The sequence below is a fragment of the Tachysurus fulvidraco genome, chromosome 7, assembly GCF_022655615.1.
Source record: "Tachysurus fulvidraco isolate hzauxx_2018 chromosome 7, HZAU_PFXX_2.0, whole genome shotgun sequence".
Taxonomy (NCBI): domain Eukaryota; kingdom Metazoa; phylum Chordata; class Actinopteri; order Siluriformes; family Bagridae; genus Tachysurus; species Tachysurus fulvidraco.
Window position 1 is genome coordinate 29,663,035 of NC_062524.1, and position 23,791 is coordinate 29,686,825.

The following is a 23,791-nucleotide window of genomic DNA, read 5'->3' on the forward strand; positions in this document are numbered from 1 at the left end:
GGACATAATTTCCTTATACGCAATTCTAAAAACCTCTAATTTAGTTTTTCTTCATTTCTGTTCGAGGATACAGGTCTCCCTCTTGAGGGTGTGAGTATGACTATTATATATTAGTAGTATGATTACGAGTATGACTAACCCTAAATGTAACCCGTTCAGATCTGAACTACTTTAGCAAACATTTGTTTACACCTGTTTGTAATTTATATCTGTATTTATATTAGCTGTATTTTGTAGTTTATAACATCAAACCTGTTCTTCAGAATTAAATCCCAGACTGGACTCCCTTCTAGACTTAGCACGTGTGTTACAGTCTTTGGCCACAAGAAGGCACACAGAATGCACAGCAATGTAACAGCAAATATTTATTTAAAATGGTCCACTATTATTATTATTATTATTATTATTATTATTATTATTATTATTATTATTATTATTATTATTATTATTACTGTATGTAAAACCTTTTTAGAAGATTCTCTATGCTTGATTTGCCCACATCACTGTGATGCAGCCTACAAGTTACACACAGTGAGTTCTATACACGAAAATACAGGTCATGTATTATGTGAAGCTATGAAATTCTAGATTAATAAACATTGTGTATTTGACATTTGGTTTACACAGTAAACTATATTAGATAACAATCACCAGCACACAGGTTTGTCTTGTGTACAGAACCATTTGTAAATCTACACCTCAGTTCAAAAGAATGGAAAAAATGCTGGATGTCAGTTTTAGACACCTGAGACCTGATTTTCTTCTTCAGAACAATCAGTGCAGACGTCATTTAATGGTTATGACTGAAACCTGTCATTGATTTATTTAATAGTCCTCTGGAGCTCAGTGGATATAAAGTGGGTTTAACTTTTAAAATGTAAGTTTAACATTAAATCAGTTCTTCATTCAATTCTCTATTAATTTTAGTGTGATTAAATTAAATAACATTCACACACAAGATTTATTGTTGTCATTCATTGGGTTTTAATGATTTAACCAGCATGTGGTCATCATTTTAACATAAACACTTCCTGTGATAGTGTTCACACTTCTCTTATTTTGTGTTTTATACACACACTGTTCCTGGAAGTCAAATCTCACAGTGAACACACTCCAGATCACAACATTAACTCTCTCTCTCTCTGCTGTAATGTGGAGATTAAGTTAAAGTTGATTCCTCATTATACAGAAATCAACAACTTTTACCCTGGAAGATAAAATACTTCCATTTAAACATGAATAAAAGCCAAAATGTGCTTTTATTTATATATAAAAAAAGATATTAAAAGATGTTTAAAGATGATGTTCTTTATCTTCTGCACCTGTCCACACTGGTTATCATATGAAAGATCATGATGAAACCCATCAGTGATATAAAACTCTCTCCATTGTGAAAGTGTTAAATGTGAGAATGGAGAAGTGAATAAGACATTGTTTTACTGAATGTCAGTTTTATCCCTCATGTGATCTACTACACAAATTTATGGAAATGGATCAGGATAGTGACCTTTTCTCTTCAGTTCTGAGCTCAGGACTGTGTGTCTCACTGCTTAATCTGTACTTTAATCCTTTTTCATCCTGAAATTCCATCTTTATATTCAGAATATCTGATCAAGTCCTTTTAAATGTCCAGGATGTTTCCTGTGTGATGTGATGAAACATCTTCCTGGTTTTACACTCAGGCTTCTGAAAGAGAACTGATTTACCTGCAGGAACTTTCTACACAGGTAGGACTCACATCGATGATGTCTAGTGTTTTCGGTCTGTAAAGAATTTGGATTGTTAATGTAAATCAGCTCGAAAGCGTCAGTGTCATCGTCACGTCTTCGTCAGGTTATCGCACCGCCCCACGTAGAGACAAAAACTATTCACTTCCTTCATGTCCACCATTAGAAGAATGCAGGCTGCGGCTCCTGAAGGTCAAATAGAATGAAAGTAATGTTGATAAACCATTAGAAACATTCCTGTAACCTGATTTTCTGCTAGAGAACAATGCTAATTTTGACCATGTAAATATATTTGTCCTCATGTGGATGTGTTTTAAAAGGACATCGTCATCATCAGACCCGGACACTTTACTGAGCTCTTTACGGTAAGAGAAACTTTCTCTTCTCACTGAAAAATCACATTATTCACCTTCTTTAAACTGTTTAATGCTCTATTTAAATGTACAGAGATGAAAAGGAAAATCCTGATAATAATATACATGTTTAGTAGCTGATATCTGAATAGATTCTTATTTATTGAGATTATTTTATTATCCTGACACTTTATCACATCTCTTTATGATTCTGTGATTAAAATACAAAACTAGTAAATATTAATATCTTTTATAAATGACACGACACGTTATTAGTGGTTTTGTGTTTAACTAATATTAAGAAAAGAAAAGTTAGATCCTGTTAAAAGCTCTTGGAGATCAGTTCTTGTCTTATGGTTTGGTAAAAACAGTTTATCTAAAAAATATTTATTCAGGTGACAGTAAAAGAACATGATTGTTGTTGGCTGATTGTTTTAAATGATCAGATTTGATATTTATTCTTTTATCTCTGTAACATTAATAGACTACAGTATTGTGCAAAAGGCTTCAAATATAATAAAATGTTTAATAAATAAATTATAATAATAAAATAACAGTAAAAAAAAATATTCTAAACTCAGTTTAAGTCTTTAAACCTGGATCAGTTCTCTCGGGTTTTCTGCGTCTTGGAGAAGTTCCAAAAGAAAACAGGGAACAGATCTGTGTGAGCTAAAATAAACACGTTTTTTGGTTTTATCTGAAAATGTCTCTGTTACTGAACACTTTTAGGAACATTTTCATTTTCTCTGTAACATTTAATGGTTTCTAATATTTGTTTGTGTCAGTAATAAAACCTAGTATTTCTTTTCTCAGTACTGTATATGAACAGCAGGGGGCAGAGTTGTGTGTAATAGATATAATTTATAATGTAATTCAAAGACAAACCCCAAATCTGTTACAACCCTGTCTAGGGTTGGGCTGCACAGCGTTAAAGTTCAGGGTTCAGTGATGGGATATCTTTAAAAATACCACAAGAAACCAACAAGATAGTATCTGTAGGTAAGTGTATTTACAGATATAAAGAATATATATACAGCCAACAGTACACAGGCATCTCTTCAAGGTGGGCCCAGGCCAAAATAATAAACAAAAAGGTCTAAGAGTGAGATAACTATGCTTACCTGAAAACAGAAAAGAAAAATACAGGGGAACTTCCCTAACTCCCTACCAAACACACACGGGGGAAAAAGGAACCCACTCCCAAAGAAAAAAGGCAGCCACACCCCTACTGCCAGTGAAACAGTGACAATTGTACAGTGATATATATGTGTATATGTGGTATATAAAAGTGCAAAACAGCAACAATATTAATATTAATCCTTTTTGAAGGAGTTCATTTTCCTCTTTTTCAAAACCAACAACAAAACAACCAAAAATAATAATTTCATTCAATGAAAATCCAACTTTTTGACTATTAACAGTTCCTGCCTTGGAGTAGAAAACGTGCTTAAAGAAAACATATATTCAAACTCAGTTTGTTACACTCTGTTTCGTTTCATAGTGTTTCATAATGTTTCGTGTCATAGTGTCTTCTTATGTTATATACTTTCATTACAGACACGTTAGCTCCGTTAGCACACAAGACAAACAGGTCTGTCCTTTATATTCGTGAACAGATTATCTGTCTCCCTCCTGTCTTGAAATCTCCGAAAAATAATTTCGCCTTTCATTTGTTAAGCATTTTCACAAAAATACTAACATCTCTCATAAGACTTTGAACAGAATCTTTTTGCTTCTTTTTTCCATATTGTTCCAGTTGTGTCTCATCATTCCTTATCATTGTTGTAAAATAGTATAAAATCATAGTGGTGTGTACAATGAGATGTTAGTTACTATGATGAAATAGTTTTAACTTTCTTAAGCATTAGCCATAAGCACCTTTACCACAGCGCTACAGAAATCTCAAATCTGATTGGTTGAAAAGTGTTGATTAGTTTTCTGCAAGGTTTATAAACCTTCATATGCAATATGTTGTTTATGTAGTATTAAATTGCTGAACACCTACAAGGTTTGGGTTTGATTTGCATTCCTGCCACCCCCCTGTGTTGGGAGAGTTTGCTCCTGGTTCTCCAGTTTCCTCCTCTGGTCTAAGAACAGTAGTGTGTTGGTGTAGGTGACGACGAAAGTGACGTGACATACGGCTAAGTACGGTGACCCATGCTCCCCCAGTGTAGTTGTGGCCTATGATTTGTTGTCTCTCCATCTAGGGCATCACATGCCTTGACCCCAAGTCCTCTTGAACTGGGGCAAGTCTGTGTAGGATAAGTGATACTGAATGTGAATAGATGGAACATGTGTGGGTTAGACTACTGATTGGAAGGTAGAGTTCAAATCCGAGGACCACCAAGTCTGGGCCTCTGACCAAGGCCCTTGTTATATAAATGAGATAAATGTAAGTTGCTCTGGACAAGCATGTCTGCCAAATTACCCTAAATGTAAATGTATTCAATAGCAGAACATAGGAGTCTGAAAAAGTTTTAAAAGTTTTATTTTTGTCTCTGTTAACTTCAACAGATGGAAAAAAAAATCCGATTTCTGAGAAAGCGACTGTTACAAGCTGTTACAATGCAAGCACAAGAAGTAACTTGTTTGATTTGTTCCACAAGACTAAGAATAACTCTCGATGTAAAGTAAAGTACAACAAATGTTAATGAGCTGTGATACCACAGGATATGGAAAGTCATATAGAAAAATAATAAGCATCAGGACAGTATTCCATTTCGCACCATCGATTATTTTCCCAAATGATTCCTAAACGAATTCCGAAATTCCCGAATGCCTCTGAGTGTTTTCTCCTGAACTGAATGAAAAACTACAACCACTTGTACAACATACTGGGTGACATATACACCATGTGTGTGAGTGTAAGAATAAAGAATTTAATTTTTATTCCCAGAAGCCAAAAATCTGTGTTTTGTTGCGTCTGTGTTCAGTTCTGAACGTTTTTGTCATGTCTCACGCCACAGTGGTGTTAATATGAAGCTCCTATCAAAGTAGACACTTAGGACTTTATGAATTTGTCGAGTATCATCAGGTTATTGTAATTTATTATTGATGAGATTTTAGGAAGTATTTGTATCTTCTAAGTAAACCCATTGCTGCTCTCTGAGATGCCCTAAGTGTGTGTTTATAATTTTGTCATTCATCATCATTGTCCTAAAATTCAAAGGTGTTTATCTTTAATCACTAAAATTCAGTGTAAGTTTCTTAGTTCAGACTCACAGACACAACATCGTTCATTTATTTGTACTGAGTCTCAGAAGTCCATCTCGAAACACCTACTGGTACAAAGAGTTAATTTGACCTGGAAGAAGCTGCAGTGGGTCATATGGTGAGTAATGCCATATGTGCAGGTGTGTGTGTGTGTGTGTGTGTGTGTGTGTGTTTGTGTGAGATCATCATGACAGTAGAGTGTGTGAAAGTGGATGAACGTGATACTCTGTCCATCAAGTTCAGCTGGCAACATCTCACATCTTCTCTCAGAGAGATAAAGAAAACCTGTGTGTGTGTGTGTGTGTGTGTGTGTGTGTGGCACTGTGGGAGTGTGTTTTCTGCCTTCTCCTGCTGAACTCGGACAGGAATTGAAATGCACGACTGAAGTTATAATAAATGCGTAGGCAATTTGAAAAAGTTTTTTTGGGTGGAAATTTATCAATAAGAATAATTGGTGATGGAGATTCTCTCATTCTCTCTGTACCAGGATAACTTCACATCTTCTCCATTCTCCACAGAACACAGGAGGAAACACGACTCTGTGGCATTCACACTTCGCTTTCCTCTTTCATTTATTATTACTGGAGTTGATACTAGAGCTAAAAACACAAACACATTATAGGAGAATGGATTAGAAACAACAACAACTGTGTGTGTGTGTGTGTGTGTGTGTGTGTATGTGTGTGTGTGTGCGTGTTTGTTTGTTTGTTTGTTTTGGTTTGAGATCTGACTCCGCCCCTGACACATCATTGGTTAATTCCTCTAAGACACCAGAAGCTGGTTAGGTTTCAGACAATAACGCGATTCACAAATGAGCAGGAAGCAATTCGCAAATAAATACAATTTATAATTTTTTTTTATTTGCAAATCCCATTTTATTTATTTGTGAATTTCATTTCTTTTTGTGAAATTTGTAAAAATATTTGTGAAACTCTTTATATTTATTTGTAGATCATAGTGTATTTATTCAGAATAACGAAACAATTCTGACCCCATACTTGTTTCTTCATGGTGAATATTTATTCTGATAATCAGGAAAATAAAAGTCTAATTATATCTGAGCAGATTTATTTTAAATGATTTAATGATGCAGTTTGACTTGACTGAGCTCTGATTGGACGTTTTATATTGAAGTTCAGAAAAACACTCTGGTTTTTATTCAGAAAATTAGAGCTGTTTTAATATTTCAGAGGTCAAATACAAATTTATGTGAAATATTTTCTGGTTAAAACAATATCTTTCACCTGAGATTTAAGATACTTTGGCATCAATAATTAATTGTGAATGAAAATAGACTGTAAGAGAACACGAGTGAAATGAAAATACTGAAAGGAAAAATAGATTCATTTATTATGTGTAATTCTCACAAACCTGACCAATTCCATGGGGGCAAATACTAGGGATGAGCGAGTACAGCATTATCTGTATCTGTATCTGTTAACCATATGAATGATCTGTATCTGTACGCTGAGTGGGTGGGGCCTAACCCGGATGTAGGCGGGCTTGTCTCGAAATGGGCGGGCTTTAACCGGTATGTTATTTTAAGCATGCACTTGATATGGGTTGATCAGAAATTGTTATATTCATTGCTGGTTAGAAAAATATTTACAGGACAGAATCAGGATTGAGCTTCAGATGAATGGTTTTGATCACGATAGCAAACGAACTATATTACAGAACAAGTTTTGCAACAATGAAAACAAAACAATGCAGTGCAATTATGAAGTAAAATGTAACGAACAACATAACTTTATTTTTTATCTTTTAATTTTTTTATGATCAGTGTGGTTCTTTTTTATTTTTTTTTATTTCCACATCAGGTGTGTGTGTAGCTTAATAATTAATTTGTAATATTTATAACACTAGCTTACTACCTTTATGTTTTTATGAAATACAGCAAAAACGTGAGACCCTCAGTGTGTGGTTACTGGTTAGAGACAGCTGAAGGTTTAAAAAGAGAAAAGAAATCTCCGACAGTCAGAGACGCGATGCGAGTCACATTCTACAAAGCAAGCCCCACGTGTGAACGAACCCACGTTTACCAGAACTCTACTGGTTAGTAAGTACGTATTATTAACGTTACAACCCGAAGTAAAAAGTTGAAGAAACCCTAAACGTTAACGGAAAAGCCCCGCGGACCGGAGTGACTGAGGGAGAGACAGAGAGCTGCTGTGTGTGTGACTGAGTGAGCAGCGCGAGACACAACAACACAATACATTAATGATGGCCAGTTCGTGAACGAATCGTTCTTTTGAACCGGTTCTTTTTAGTGAACTGGATGAACCGGTTCACCAAATCGTACTGATTCGTTCTAAACAGTTCGCGTCTTGAATCAGCGCTGATCCACAAGTTACTAAAGTTACTCACTTTCGGTCATGTCTAACAGTCTGTCCGACTCTAAATAAACTAATATCCCGGAGTTATATGTAACTCCTGTACACTGAACTGACATGTTGTGCTGAGAGAACTGTGAGTGCGAGCTGTTGATACTGCGCATGCGTGAATTACTGAACCGATACAGTGAATCATCAGTACACTGAACTGAGAACTGTTTGTTTCGGACGCGTCCGAGAACCGATGAACCGATACAGCGAATCATCAGTACACTAAACGAACTGTTCCGGACGCGTCTGACATACTGCGCATGCGTGAACCTTCAAATCAAATTATACATATTGGGATATGCATAGTAACTAGTCATAGGCTATTAAACATTTTTATATTAAAAAAAATCGATATATGTCAGTTAATTTTATTATTGACTATTGTGCAGGTTAGTCTGTATTTTTATATGCCGCTTTTTGTGAGTTGATGGATTAGTTTATTAACTTTATATCTTTAAGACACGTAAAACATCCACGTTTGCACATAAATGCCTGTACTGGGTGTTTTAGTTGCAAAACTTAAATTTAAGAAACGTATTCAACTAAAGTTATGATTACAAAGAACTTTTCGAATGTTAAATTGATTGTATTAATATCTGCCGGCAGGGATGATGGAATTTGCGTCATTACGTCATTGTGAATGACGTCATTACGTAAAATGATTTGACATGTAACATGCTGTCTGTATTTTGGCAGTTCACGTGAGAGAATCACTTTATTAAAAATCCCCGAGAATTATTAATACAGAGTCCGGGTGTTGCTCACTCTCTGTGATCATATCAGGGAGTGTCTGTAAGGCCGAGCTCATGTGTGCTTGCGGGGGGATGTAAACACACTTCTGAGAAGAAGCAGCAGCATCTGAAAGAGTAACATCGACACACACACAAATGTGAACACGAATGTTAATGAAATTAATAAAGTGAAAGAGGTAAATGTGACAGACACTTATGACAGCAGATGACTGTACAGTATTATATACTGACTATGACACCCAGATTCTTATACACACATAAGATCTGACTTCTAGAGACGATCAACATAGACGAGTTAAAAGCTCCTGGTAAGATGAGGAGCCATTTTGATTATCACCCTAGAGTCCTAAGGATCATTGGCATCCTTATGATCTGCCTGTTAATAGGAGGGAATGCAGAAAAGACTCCCACCTTTAGTAGAAGTCACAGAGACGTGTCTGATGATGACTTTCCTCCGCCAGAACATGTACTTAAAGGTAAACTGAATAAATTCTTTGATTCCTTCTTCCACAGTATGGGATGGCTCCGGTACGGAATCAACTAGAAGTCACACATTATCGGCTTGCCACTTATATTAACTTCACTAATCGGGCATTACATCTGCTCTGTGCTGCCTGCCTCACTGGACTCGCTACTATTTGCATATCGTAGCAACCGTTCCACAGACGATGCTATTGCTCTCACCCTACACACTGTTCTCTCCCACCTGGAAAATAAGAACACCTACTGTATGTGAGAATGCTGTTTGTGGACTACAGCTCAGCATTTAACACCATAGTGCCTTTGTTGCAAATCTCCAGACTCTAGGACTAAACAGATCTCTGTGCAACTGGATCCTGGACTTCCTGACAGGCAGGAATCAGGTGGTAAGAATGGGCAGCAACACTTCATACCCGCTGATCCTCAACACCGGTGCTCCTCAGGGCTGTGTCCTCAGCCCACTCCTGTACTCCCTTTACACACATGACTGTGCAGCCACACACAGCTCCAACGTCATCATCAAATTCGCTGACGACAACGGTGATAGGCCTGATCACCAACAACCATGAGACGGCCTACAGAGAAGAGGTGAGCACCCTGACAAAATGGTGTCAGGAGAACCACCTCTCACTCAACATTGACAAGACCAAGGAGCTGGTGGTGGATTTCAGGAGACAGAGCAGAGAACACAAACCAAGCACTATCGACAAGACACCTGTGGAGCGGGTGAGCAGCTTCAAGTTTCTGGGTGTTAACACCAGTGAGGATCTCACCTGGTCCATACACACCGAGGCAGTGCTGAAGAAGGCACATCAACGCCTCTTCTTTCTGAGACAGCTGAGGAAGTTTGGAATGAGCCCCAGCATCCTCAGAACATTTTACACCTGCACTATAGAGAGCATCCTGACGGGCTGCATCACTGCCTGGTTTGGTAACACCTCTGGCAACCGTAAAGCTCTGAAGAAGGTCGAGCGAATTGCCAGCACAATGTTGGAGGTGAGCTTCCCTCCCTCCAGGATATCTACACAAGGCGGTGTATAAGAAAAGCCCGGAGGATCATCAGTGCTCCAGCCACCCGTCCCACAGGCTGCTTTCTCTGCTTCCCTCAGGAAGACGTCTCCACAGCATCCGATCCCACACTAGCCGACTGAGGGATAGCTTTTCCCCCTCAGGCTATCAGACTAATTAACAGTCATAACTAATACACCCTACAGCATACTTCCACAATATGGTATGCCACACACTGCACTTTAACTTCAACAGCTCATCACTGGACTATACATACACACTGCATTTATACACACTGGACTATACATACACACGGCATTTAATATAATGTTCTATCTGATAATAATCTATCTGTTCCCACTGGACATTTCTGTATCTGTACAATCTGTTGCACCTTAACATAATACATATATATATATATATATAATATCTATATTTATACGTATATACGGGGCTTCTTTGTGAGATAGACCACAGACTCTGTACTACGTTATTAAATTATATTATTAAAAACAGGCACATGCAACCTAGCTAGCAGGTGAAGAACTCAAACAACAAAATCACCAGCTAACTTACTTTAAATTTGCAAGAAGTATAGACTAATACAATAAAAGGCTTAAATAAACCCAAAACATTAGTCCACTTACAGTTCTCACAGACACGCATTTTATCAACTGGCTAGTTATCCTCCGGACAGTGACGGACCACGTCTTTCTCTCATTTCACCCGAACTACAAAGTGCTGCAGGAAACCCTGTATATTATTTTATATATAATCACCCCGAACGCCAGGGAACTTAGGTGCATACAAAGAAAATCCACCACAGTAAGCATAGGATAATAGAAAGCACATTAAACTTTATTTATCAAAGCATTAAAATAATTCGGGTCATTCACCCTGACCGGAAACAGCCCACCAGAGCAGCCTCCTTCAGATGGTATACTCAGCAGACAAAAGATAATTGAGCTTCCTACAGGGAAGAGTAGTTTCACTGCAAACTGTATGAGCACAGCAATCTCCACCCCATAAACCCACCACAAATCATTAATAATGCACCCTCAAAATCAATACATCACACAACTAAGCACACAAAACCTGTTGGGGCTCTATCAATCCCTAAAAAAGAAAAAAAAAGAAAGACAAAATCCTCTAGCCAACCATTAAACCAAATTACACAAACCTAATAATTCAAAAAGAAACAAAACACCAGCTGGCTAGGGAATTAACATACATTCACAACAGGGAGCAGTCAGTTTTACAAAAAAGAAAACCCAAAAGAGAACAGCGACTAGTCACTATCATCCAACAACCTATAACGAAATAGGCCATTTAATTATTACCAGTCACACTCAAATAAACAAACTAAATGAAAATTAAACATACCTTAACGAAACGAAACCAGCCAACCAACTGTACGGTGGTCCCGAACATCAAGCACCCACATTCTAAATAAATTAAATCAATTTTTAATAAATTTTTCATACATCACTCATACCCAAACAAAACAAATAAAATAAAACATACCTTGGCAAAGCAAATCCACAATGATCCTGAGTTTCAAACTATCACATACTAAAAACAGAATAAAATACTTATACCGGGGAAAATACACCGGGACTCACGGTCCCACACAGCTACAAGCCGAGCAACGGGCAATTGCTAACAGGACCCCATATATATATATATGGCAGGAGGAGTGACTCTGATTACGTCACGGTGCAGGTGCAGCATTAGCTTATTGGCAGCTCTATGGACCTATAAAAACAGGAGCATGCATGGTTACCTGGGATGCATCACTTGGTTACTTGCCGCGTCATTAACGTGCTTCCGTCACTTCCCGGAACTAGATGGGAGTGCTTGAGACGTTAAGGAGAATGTGCTGATGGTTGTTTTCTTGGCCATTGCATGTGTTTGATTATGAGCAGTGCACTGTTTTAATGTGTTTTAGATACGGCAATTTGTTTGAAGAGCACTTCTGTCTTGACCTTACCAGTCACGCTGCAATGTCTGTTTAGTATTGTCACATAAATTGGGCATAGATATTGGAGAAGCTGTGAGAACCTGACACAGTGCTGGCGTTTGCCATGAAAGGTTCCATTGGCTTCATATACAACGCTGATATCTGTGATTTGGTAGGTATTTATGCACATGCATTAGAATGGGAGAACATATCTAACAGAGTAACAGTTTCACTTTGTTTATAGGTGTCGTGACGGGCCGTAATTATTCCAGTTGGTGTGCTCTGCGTTTGTATGACTGCAGTGCTGTCCTGTGTCCAGATCTGCTTTCAATCCTGTTTCCAGATCGGCTTCCAAACCGGTTTCTAAGTTTCTTTTGGTTATTTTCCTTTTGTGGTTGTTTCATATTGTTTTGTCTGTTTTTAGTTTTACAATGTATTATTTTTGAAGTATTTCATTTGAAATTTTGATTTGATCCTTTGTTTTGCTGCCTTTCTTCAGTTGCACTTGATTTCGTATTGCTTCTGGGGTTTGAACAGTTAATTTGGATTGTGATTTTTTTTTTTTTTTTTTTTTCTTTCTATCCAACTGTTGGATTTAGGTTCCATTTATATAATTTGGTTACAAAGTCTGTCCTTTTTCCTCTTTTACATTTTAATTTGTATTTTGTAGAGATTGATTGGAGCAACTATTTATTGGTTGTGAATTTTTAATTATTTACTTTTGTTTTTTGAGTTGACTCCGTCTTTAATGTGACTGTGGTTGATACCATATATCTTTCTTGGCAGGGCCTGAGCACTTGGGGCGAAGGACTGGTTTTTGGTGGTGGTATTTCCTTACAAGTGTGCTGTGACCATCTCGCTGTGTGTGTGGGTGTGTGTAAACAGTGAAGTGCAGTGATTCACCTATGAGCGTGGTCTTTTTATCTGCTTTCCTGTACTAATAAGCTCTAGTCCCTGTCCCTCAATTCGTTCAAGGAAGAGATCTGTAGCTCGTTTGGCTGAAGGTTTCTTTATTTTAATGTTTTAATGAAGATGTCAATAAAGAGAACTTTGTTTACACATTTTTTCATGTATGTAAATTGTTCTGCAATATCTGGAGTTCGCTCCCAAGAATTTCACTCACCAAGGCACATATGCTGTGGTGATGTGACAATAGTGACTTGACTTGATAATTCCAGTGAGGGTGGTATTAATCTTATTTTTATTTGGCCCTTGCATATACAAATGCATTACATTACATCATAATGTCCAATCTAACGACCAAACAACTTGTGAAACTGGACGATATTGACGACGACACTGAATGGATTTCTCCGTTCAGCGATGACTATTTCTCGGAGTTTGCCCAGACTGATCCAGAAACAGACAAAGGTTGTAACGGTTCACGTGTAAGTCACACCTAAACCGTACACGATTATATGGGGCACCACTCCCTAATACAGTTGTTATACCAGAAAACAGACAGACACACCAATATAAACCAACCCAAGTGTATTATACAAAATTTATATTTACCAATATATACAAAAACAAATATATACACACAAAAAACCAAAGCAATGAGGTGTGTGCGTGTGCGTGTGCGCGTAGGTGTGTAGTGTCCTTTAAGGCCTCGGTGAGTATAAATGTCCTTATATGGCGCAATCTCACCGGATGTAGTGACGTGATAGGAAGTCCGGCTTGTGGATGGGTGTACTAGCGTCCTCACCGGTGAATAATCCGATAAAGGGAGGAATATTCCACAATGAGTCTCTCCGCGCTAAACAACCCCCGAATAATCCACACCAAAACCGCGAACCCTCCTTACAGTATCAGCTGGTGCACCAATCGCCATTAACCTCGCCACCTCGAACGCCGTCGGCCCGCTTCCTTATATGGGGGGGGGGAACCCGGAAGTGAAGCGATGTCGCGTGACGTCATCGGCGGGTCTCATAAGAGCGGTAAACAGGGCAACACAAATGCAACAGAATATATTACCGGTGTACACAATCAGGTAATGCTTACTCTATACAACATTTCGGCATTAAGCCATTGTCACCTTATGTGGCTCTGCTACATAGACCCCCCCCCCCCCCCCAGCCATCGGCGCCGAAGGAGAGCGTCCATACCAACGTTTTAGGTTAACCACATTTACAATTTCGTTTTTAGGTGGGTTTCCGCAACAGACTGTGTAATTTACTGGCCCCATTCTTTTTTTAATTTCAGCTGGTCCCTCCCACTTGGGCGCTAGCTTAGCAGAGAATTTATTTGAGGCCGAAGAGAGTGGGTGCGTTTTAATCCAGACTAGATCGCCCGGCTGGAACTGCGCATCCTTCCGTCGAGCATTATAATATCTAGCGTGTCTAGATTGTTGTGCTGCCACTCTACGCTTTACCTCCTCTGCCATGATGGTTTGCCTTTCAATCATGTTGTATGCGGCTTGGTCGGGTGAAGGTGGTTTATGGATAAGCCGTTCCAGCGGACCTTGTAACTGCCGGCCAATCATGAGCTCTGCTGGTGTTTTGCCGGTGGTCTCTTGATGGGCCGTGTTAAGGGCAAAGCGGAACTCAGGTAACCACTGGTCCCAGTTTTGGTGGTATATTCCCACATAGGAGGCAATCATTGTTTTTAATGTCCGGTTTATCCTCTCAGTTAGATTAGTTTGTGGGTGATAGCTGGTGGTGAGTTTCTGGATGCTTCCCCAGGCCTTACAGAGTTCAGAGAGGACACAGGAGGTGAATTGAGGCCCTCGGTCCGATACCAGATATTTGGGAACCCCCCAACGGGTAAATATGTCTTCCCTGAGAATTTTGATTAATTTCTGAGTTTTACCATCTCTAAGGGGAAACATCTCTACCCACTTAGTGAAATAGTCCACTATTACCAGGAGGTAAGTATTCTGCTTCTTGCTCACTGGGAAGGGCCCCATTAAATCCATCCCCAGCATGTGGCCTGGTTCTTGGACCTGGGTGCTTTGCAGAAAGCCGCTGGGTTTTGAGTTTTCTGGCTTGTATTTCTGACACACCTCACAGCCCTTGACGTACTGCCAGACGTCTTTCCGGACAGAAGGCCACCAAGCTACATCCAACAGCCTTAGCAGAGTTTTCAGCCTACCCAGGTGTCCTCCTAAAGGGTTGTCATGGAAGTAGTGCAGGAAACCAGGTACTAATGATTGAGGGACCACCAACTGGAACTTCTCCCCCTGGTTCTTCAAAGGAATCCGGCGGTATAACACCCCCTGGTGGACCTCAAAGGAGATTTGCTTACCCTGGACCTTTCTGTCTTTGCTATCTGCTTGTAGATGGGGGATGTTACTGTCGCTGCCTTGTGCAGTAGCTATTTCGTCTAGGGTGTGAGGGATGTCGGAGGTATATCTGAGAGGTGACATGACTAGACAGGGTACCTCTTTAGCCTTTCCAGGTAGGTAAGCTCTGGACAATGCATCAGGCCCTAGGTTAAGACAGCCTTTCCTGTGGTGTACCTGGAAGCAGAACTGTTGTAGGCGGAGCGTCCAGCGGGTCAGACGTGAGGAGGTCTTGGGGCAGTTGAAGGCCCAAGCCAGAGCTGCATGATCTGTAAAAATGTCACACTGCCTTCCTTCCAGGTAATGTCTCCATTTTTCCACAGCCCAGACCACGGCTAAACACTCTTTTTCTGAGGTGGAGTAATTCAACTCTGCTCCTCTTAGGGTCCTCGAGGCATAGGCCACCACCTTCTCTCCTTCCGCGGAACTCTGGCTAAGTATCGCTCCCAGGCCAACGTCGCTGGCATCTGTATGGACTTGGAATGGTAGGTTGAGGTCAGGCTGCACCAGAACGGGTGGGTTTTGTAAGGCCTGTTTCAAGTCATCCATAGCTTTCTGGCATTCAGGGGTCCATTCCCACTTCACTCCTTTCTTTTTTAGTCGATTCAATGGAGCAGTGATATCTGCAAAGTGAGGGATGAATTTATGGTACCAGCCAGCCAAACCCAGAAAACGTTGCAGTGCCTTGAGGTCAGCAGGGGAGGGATAGTGTGCAACGGCCAGCGTTTTTTCTGGGTCGACCTCCACTCCCCTCTCAGAGACGATATGGCCCAGAAATTTCAGCTGTCGTTTGAAGAAATGACATTTCTTCATATTCAATGTAAGGTTAGCTTGACTCAGTCTTTGTAATATGGCATTTAGATGTTGAGAATGGTGTTTCAAGGATGGCGAGTATACTATGATGTCATCAATGTATACGAAGCAGATCTTCCCCCTTAGATCAGCCAGGACCTTCTCCATGAGCCTCTGGAATGTGGCAGCCGCGTTCTTAAGCCCAAATGGCATGGAGCGGAATTGGTACAGCCCCTTGGTGGTGATAAAAGCAGTTTTTTTCTTTGCTCTCCTTCTCCATTTCCACTTGCCAGTAACCCGATTGCAAATCCAAAGTGCTGAACCAGGAGGCGCCTTCCATGGATTCCAAGATGTCGTGGATGAGCGGCATTGGATAGGCATCAGGAATGGTCTTGCTGTTTAGCCGGCGATAGTCCACACAGAACCTGTGGGAACCATCAGGTTTAGGCACGAGGACTACTGGGGATGACCATGGAGAGAAAGAAGGCTCAATAATGTGGTCTTTGAGCATCTGGTCGACTTGGTCTTCAATGATCTGTTTCTTGAAAGGAGAGACTCTGTATGCTCTGGACTTAATGGGGATGTTGTCGGTCATGTGAATGTTGTGTCGAACCACTGCGGTTTTTCCCAGGTTACCGGAGGTGGTGTGAGGCCAGTTGGACATCAACCTTTGCAGCTCCTCCTGATTTCCAGTGTCCCAGGTAGGGTTAATAACAGGATGCAGGGGAGCTAATGCTGGGTGGAGCAACGTGGGAGGTAAGGCGTAGTACAGACTCAGTACAGCTGTTGGATCAGACGGCGTAGGGGCGGTCATGGTGTTCAGCCCGGGAAGGCCATGGGATGGAAGGAAGGGGTGGTATATGTAACCCTTTTCTGTGTCGAGAGCATACCGGCATCGTCCCACCTCTAGGATGGCTCCGGTAGCCGTTAGAAAGTCCAACCCCGCTATAAGTGGGAAGGCCAGGTGGGCATCCTTCATTATGTAAGTGTCCACTCCACACTCCTTTTCATGCCATTTATAGCTGACCGTCCTTTTCTCCACCGCTTGGTGTATCTTTCCATCCGCCATGATGAATCTCTGTGTGGACCGTGAGGTGCTTGTGGGGGTCTCTCCGGTTAGTTGTAGCCAGAGGTTCTCTTGCATTAGAGTATAAGTGCTCCCTGTGTCCAGTACAGCGCTCACCTCTTTCCCTTTCACCGTTACTGGTACCAGCAGAAGTGATGACAGCACCTGGGGTTGAGCGATGGAGACCCCTGCCAGGTTTTTGGGGGAAGAGCGATCAGTCGGCCTCTTGCTGCTCCTTTCCTTCCCGTTCTGCCCCACCTTCTGCCAGTAGTCTTTTGCCCCAAGGCAATCCTTCTCCACCATGGACCCAACCTTCACCAGTTGTTCCACGGTGGTTATCGTTCCCCTCAGGCAGCCTGCAACTCTCGGGTTGATGTTGTTGAGGATACGACTCACTAATTCGTCCTCTGTGATGTCGGGCTTCCACTTGAGGCAGAGGGCTCTGTAGTCATAGGCGAAGTCTCTCAGGCGTTGTCGAGGTTGCTGTACCAGTGATCGGAGTTTGTCTTCCACCTCCGTGAGGTAGTCATCTGGTAGGAACGCCGCCATAAAAGCCTCTTTGAAAGACTGCCAGTCCGTGACCTTTGTTTTTTCAGCCTTCCACCAGCTCAAAGCCGATCCTCTCAATACAGTGCTCAGAGTACCAATTAGTTCCACACTGGGGAGTGGTCTGATGTCCAAGTAGTTTTCACATTGCTCGATGAAGTTTAGTACATCTGCCGTTTCACAGGCATCACCAAATGTGGGAAACTCCAGGCGGATGGGAGGACGAGCACAAAAGGACGATATATTGGCTGCTGCCGGAGGGGTAAGCTCACTAGAGGGTTGCCTGGCAGTAGGAGTCGCAATGCTATAGGTGGTATTGGTAGGCTTGGGTGGAGGCACTTTAGCTCTGGTAGCTGGAACCGGTGTCTTGGGAAGGTGGATGGGTGTAACGGGAGAACTAGCTGGAGTGTAGGCCTGTAGTCTGGCGAGGGTGGGAGTGCTTGTCAGTCGCAATTTCTTCATCTGACTTTCCCATTTTGCATCCCTCCTTAGAAAACAGTCTGTCACCGCTCTTTCCAGCTTCTCCAGGGACATCTGGAAACCCTCCTGCAACTCTGCTAAGCCAGCGTCCACTGCCTCCCTGAAACTGGTTTCCCGATTTAGGGTACTCTCAACAGACTGCTTGAAATCGTGATTCAACGAGTGTACCTGTGAGCTAAGGGCCAATAAATCCGCCTTAAGCTGCGCAATATCAGTTTGCATTGTTTGTATCAACTCAACATTCATCACACAGCTTTCCTCATTATTATCCTCAGACTCATCACCATCAGAAATATACAAAGAGCTAAGCATAGATGTTATTTCAGCTGTTGGATTACGTCTAGTTACAAATGGGCCTGCAGTAAAATCTGCATCAGGAATGGCATTAGCAGTGTTTTGTTCATTAACAGGAGTGTTGTTACCACTAACCACGTCAGAATCTATAACAGTGAGTGGTGTGGTCTGTTCTGAATCCATAGTAAAAAAATAACAATACAAAAAATAATAGCAATAATAGTAATAATAAACAAAATATTACAAAAAAATGCTAAATAAATGGAGCGGCCCCCGTACGGGCCACCACTATGTAACGGTTCACGTGTAAGTCACACCTAAACCGTACACGATTATATGGGGCACCACTCCCTAATACAGTTGTTATACCAGAAAACAGACAGACACACCAATATAAACCAACCCAAGTGTATTATACAAAATTTATATTTACCAATATATACAAAAACAAATATATACACACAAAAAACCAAAGCAATGAGGTGTGTGCGTGTGCGTGTGCGCGTAGGTGTGTAGTGTCCTTTAAGGCCTCGGTGAGTATAAATGTCCTTATATGGCGCAATCTCACCGGATGTAGTGACGTGATAGGAAGTCCGGCTTGAGGATGGGTGTACTAGCGTCCTCACCGGTGAATAATCCGATAAAGGGAGGAATATTCCACAATGAGTCTCTCCGCGCTAAACAACCCCCGAATAATCCACACCAAAACCGCGAACCCTCCTTACAGTATCAGCTGGTGCACCAATCGCCATTAACCTCGCCACCTCGAACGCCGTCGGCCCGCTTCCTTATATGGGGGGGGGGAACCCGGAAGTGAAGCGATGTCGCGTGACGTCATCGGCGGGTCTCATAAGAGCGGTAAACAGGGCAACACAAATGCAACAGAATATATTACCGGTGTACACAATCAGGTAATGCTTACTCTATACAACATTTCGGCATTAAGCCATTGTCACCTTATGTGGCTCTGCTACATAGACCCCCCCCCCCCCCCAGCCATCGGCGCCGAAGGAGAGCGTCCATACCAACGTTTTAGGTTAACCACATTTACAATTTCGTTTTTAGGTGGGTTTCCGCAACAGACTGTGTAATTTACTGGCCCCATTCTTTTTTTTTATTTCAGCTGAAATAATACAGACAGTAGAGACTGTGACTTGTAAAGAAGTTACAAGATTAATTCTTTGCCTTTAACTGCATTTTTATGTACAGGTCCTGTCCCCTCATATTGTCCACTGAAGATCATGTAGCATTATGAAGCATTCATGAGAACCCTACAGGGGAAATGATATGCTGATGTAAGATTGTACATGATTAAGCTTAGCTTAAGGCAGGGGTCGGCAAACCGCGGCTCCGGAGCCGCAAGTGGCTCTTTCATCCCTCTGATGCAGCTCCCTGTAGATTTGGAAAATAAATATTTAATTTAAATGTATTTTATTTTAGTTAGTTTTTAAAAAAAAAATAATTCTAAATTCTAAGATCATGATGCTCTTGTAACATTAAAATAAACCATGTTTAATTTTTTTGTTGCTCAAAATATGCGTCATAACTGCCGACTTGCGAAATCCGACACACAGAAGCAGACGCATTTTTGGTTTGCTGCAGCCGGCAAGTTAAAATTTTGATGTCATGCAGGGCTGTCAGGTGTCACGCATTGAGAGTGACAGTCACGCATTTGGGTCTTTTCTCCCGCTCTCCCGCCACACATCGTATTTCTCACGCAGAAAATCTTTGACTATTTATCATATATTTAATAAGCCGCAGCGCCCAAAATGTTTCAGTCCGCACCGCCGTCTCTATGGAACCGGGCAGGAACCAAGCGCGTCTCAGTTCTTAGTCGAGCCTGACACTTATCAGCCAATCAAAAAAAGAGGCTACACAATAGCCAATCAGAAAATAGTACTATCTGGGTAAGATTTAACGCAACAACCAATAAAAAACTTTGGGGTTGTGGGGGAGGTTGGAGATGTCACGCTTGCCTGTCTTCAAAACTTGAGAGCCCTGGTCATGAATACAAAGAGGACTCAATTAGACATTGAACATTTTATTTGAAAGTAACCTTCAGCCCAGTGACTTTTTTCTTAAGGTTAGTTCAAACTGTTCAAAATATTTTTGTTTGCCTGCAGAAATAAAATTCCGTTTACTCGGTAGCAGTTCATTGATTTCATAAATGCAACACACTACAGTTTTTTCTATACTTTCTATAAAGGTAAAAAATGATATATGCAGTGTTCTCTTCATTTTAGATGTCAAATGGGTTTTGTGGCTCCCTGTGTTTTTTTTCTGTGGGAAACGGGTCCTAATGGCTCTTTGAGTGTTTAAGGTTGCCGACCCCTGGCTTAAGGCATACGTGAATATAATCTAGCTGATTAATTGATACTGATTAAGCAATTGTTTAACAATGTTGTGGATTAAGTAGTTGATTAACAATACTGGTATATATCATTTAGATTTTAGATTTTGTTACAGATTAATGATTAGTAAAACAAAAATTGTGTATTGTCCCAGGGACAAAAGGGATGAAGAGATGTTCGTAAGAACCTGTCTTTCTATGCTTCTGTTGTAAAAAATCTTAGTAGAAATAATTAAAATATTATTCCTTACAATACTATAACCAAAGTAAAGTATTAGGCCTTAGGCAAAATATTACAATTGCTGTCATAAGACATATGTAGGTGATGTCGTAGGCCAAAAATGTTTATTGTAATCATAAACTTAGTAAAAGTAACCAGATTCGGGGCTGTCAGGCCTAGTCAGTCTGAGCACATTTGTAATAACAACTGCAAACTTGTTATGTAGAATGGAAAAGACCATGGTTCCCAGACCTTAGCTCATAGCGATAACTTGTTATGTAGAATGAAAAAGACATTGGTTCACAGACCTAGGCCCTGAGAACTAAGGGGAGGAAAATCCATAAATGGGCATGAGGTGCTCATAAACTTGTTGTGCAGACTGAAGAAGGCCCAGGTGTTTAGTCTGAGGTCATGAAAAATAAGGGGAGGAAAATCCATAAATGGGCATATGGGTGAAAGAATAAGGGGAGGAAAATCCATAAATGGCTGAAAGGTAATGGGAAATAAGGGGAAATTAGGTCAGTGTGTTTAGAAAACATAGGAGGTGATTCCGGTAAATAAGGTGATATGGCACCTGGGCTCCTAGGAGCGCCAGGGTATATATTGAGAAGATATTTGAGGCTCCAGTCTCTTCGGGGGCGAAGGTGTGTGTGTGCGTGGGGACGCGCGTGTGGGCACGTGTCCGTGGGTCAAGGTTGGTGTTTTTATTTTTGCAAGGACGTCGCGAGCGTTCTTGTTTTTCTTGATTGATTTTGCATGACATGCTCTTTTTGGGGGTTTTCATTTGTTACTTTTAATTTGGCAACTTTGTTACTTTTAATTTGGCAACTTTGTTACTTTTAATTTGGCAATTTCTCTTATAATTTGTTGGCTGATTGACCACAATAAAGAAGTCATTCTCATCCAGGTCTGAGGAGTTTTCTCAGTATTTTTGTAGTAATTATAGAGTTAACAGTTAAGTCTAACTAAAACAGTCTTTAGTAACCAAAAAGTGTGGAGATCACCCTGTGATGTGTCGACTTGGAGACCGGCTCTGAGTTACGACATATTTAATGGCACGCCAGATGGGACTCGATTCTCATGGCTGGTAGTTTTGTTACTAGAGATTGCAGTTGTTTTCCTAAAACAGCTTCCTGCAGACCATTCCGGCGGGACCTTGTTAGGTATAGATTAGCTTGGTAAGAAGATGAGCAGGCTGCTTCTGCTGCTCCACCAGCCAATCTAAATCCAGCTTGGCTATGGCTCGTGTCACGACCTCGAGGAGCTCCTCGTACAGCACAGGCTGTGAGGAGTCCATGGGCTTGCTAGCATCCATCAGCTCTCCTTCCTCGGAGGGAGAGACATGTAATGCCGCGCTGCTCGAGCCGGGAGAAGAAGCAGCCATCGGGACTGCTTCTCCGAGGGAGCAGGAGCTCGATTCAGCAGACGAGGCTGGAGAGGACTCATCCGCCTCCAATCCCGCTGCTATATCGGCATGCGAGCCCCACAAGCGCCGGTGCTGCTTTGCCTCGGCAAGAGCGGGACCAGAGCCGCGAAGGAGAGAGCTCTTCTTGAAGAGCGCTCTCCGAGAGCGAAGAGTGTGCATTTTAATCTACATTTAAACTGGGAAAGTGTGTCTGAGCCCCGAACACTATCAGGAAGACTATTCCAAAGTTTGGGAGCTAAATAAGAAAATGCTCTATCACCTTTAGTAGACTTAGATATTCTGGGAACTACCAGAAGTCCTGAGTTTTGTGATCACAGAGAGCGTGAAGGATTGTAACGTGTTGGAAGACTAGTTAGATACATGGGAGCTAAACCAGTAAGAGCCTTGTATGTACTGTAAGTAGCAGCAGTTTGTAATCAATTCTAAACTTTTATACAATTCTATACTTTCTTGTCCTAGTGAGAACTCTGGCAGCTGCATTTTGGACTAACTGTAGCCTATTTATTAGAGATGCAGGACAACCACCTAGTAATGCATTACAATAGTCCAGTCTAGAGGTCATGAATGCATGAACTAGCTTCTCAGCATCAGATACAGACAGGATGTTTCTCAGCTTGGCAATGTTTCTAAGGTGGAAGAAGGCTGTTTTTGTAGTATGGGCGATATGATTTTTAAAATACAGGTTGCTGTCTAATATAACACCCAGGTCTTTCACTGTTGAGCTACTACTGTAGAAACAGTACATCCCTCTAAATGGAAGTTAAATTGTGAGAGTTTCTGTGTACTGATTTTTGGGCCTATGAGTAGTATTTCTGTCTTATCAGAGTTTAACAACAGAAAATTACAGTTCATCCAGTCTTTTATCTCTCTAAGGCATTGAGTTAATTTGGACACTGTGGCTATTTCATCTGGTTTTGATGAGATATATAACTGTGTATCGTCAGCATAGCAGTGGAAACTAATCCCATGTCTTCTAATAACGTTCCCTAATGGAAGCATGTATATCGAGAAAAGCAGAGGTCCTAGAACTGATCCTTGAGGGACCCCATGATTAATTGGTAATAAACTGGAGGATTCACCATTTAATTCTACAAAATGGTATCGATCAGACAGGTAGGATCTAAACCAACTTAAAGCCTGTCCATGAATACCTGTGTAATTTTGTAAGCGATCTAGGAGAATGTTGTGATCTACAGTGTCAAATGCAGCACTAAGGACAAGTAGAACTAATAGTGACAGTCTTGGTCCAAAGCTCAGAACAAGTCATTTGTAACTTTAACAAGTGCTGTTTCTGTGCTGTGGTGGGGCCTGAAACCTGACTGAAACTCTTCAAAGATGTTGTTCTCCTGTAAGAAGGAGCTCAGTTGAACAAAAACAACCTTTTCTAGTATTTTAGACATAAACAGAAGATGTGAAATAGGTCTGTAATTTGATAGTACATTTGGATCTAAATTAGG

The 23,791-nt window shown here is 41.0% G+C and overlaps 1 protein-coding gene and 2 long non-coding RNA genes across 6 annotated transcripts in view; 1 reads left to right on the top strand and 2 right to left on the bottom strand.

Annotated features, from left to right (window-relative positions):
• Nucleotides 1-23,791, bottom strand: part of LOC125145123 (CD48 antigen-like) — an 82,847-nt gene that overhangs the window by 19,527 nt on the left and 39,529 nt on the right. For 2 of the 4 annotated variants that reach the window (XM_047815919.1, XM_047815918.1), the window contains one exon: nt 582-1,913. The exons of 1 other annotated variant lie outside the window; for it this stretch is intronic. In XM_047815919.1, coding sequence (XP_047671875.1) covers nt 1,865-1,913 — 49 coding nt within the window. In that variant the 3' untranslated portion in view covers nt 582-1,864. Of the gene's footprint in view, nt 1-581; nt 1,914-23,791 lie in introns of those variants that run through there. One more of the 4 variants, XM_047815916.1, reaches the window with a different exon arrangement.
• LOC125145149 lies at nt 8,283-11,582 on the bottom strand. Its single transcript, XR_007143473.1, has 3 exons — nt 11,442-11,582; nt 10,565-11,362; nt 8,283-8,535 (listed from the first exon to the last, which is right to left on the bottom strand). It is a non-coding gene; the product is annotated as an uncharacterized LOC125145149 (long non-coding RNA).
• On the top strand, nt 11,713-12,936 carry LOC125145143. The gene is made up of 3 exons (XR_007143457.1): nt 11,713-11,802; nt 11,957-12,049; nt 12,122-12,936. It is a non-coding gene; the product is annotated as an uncharacterized LOC125145143 (long non-coding RNA).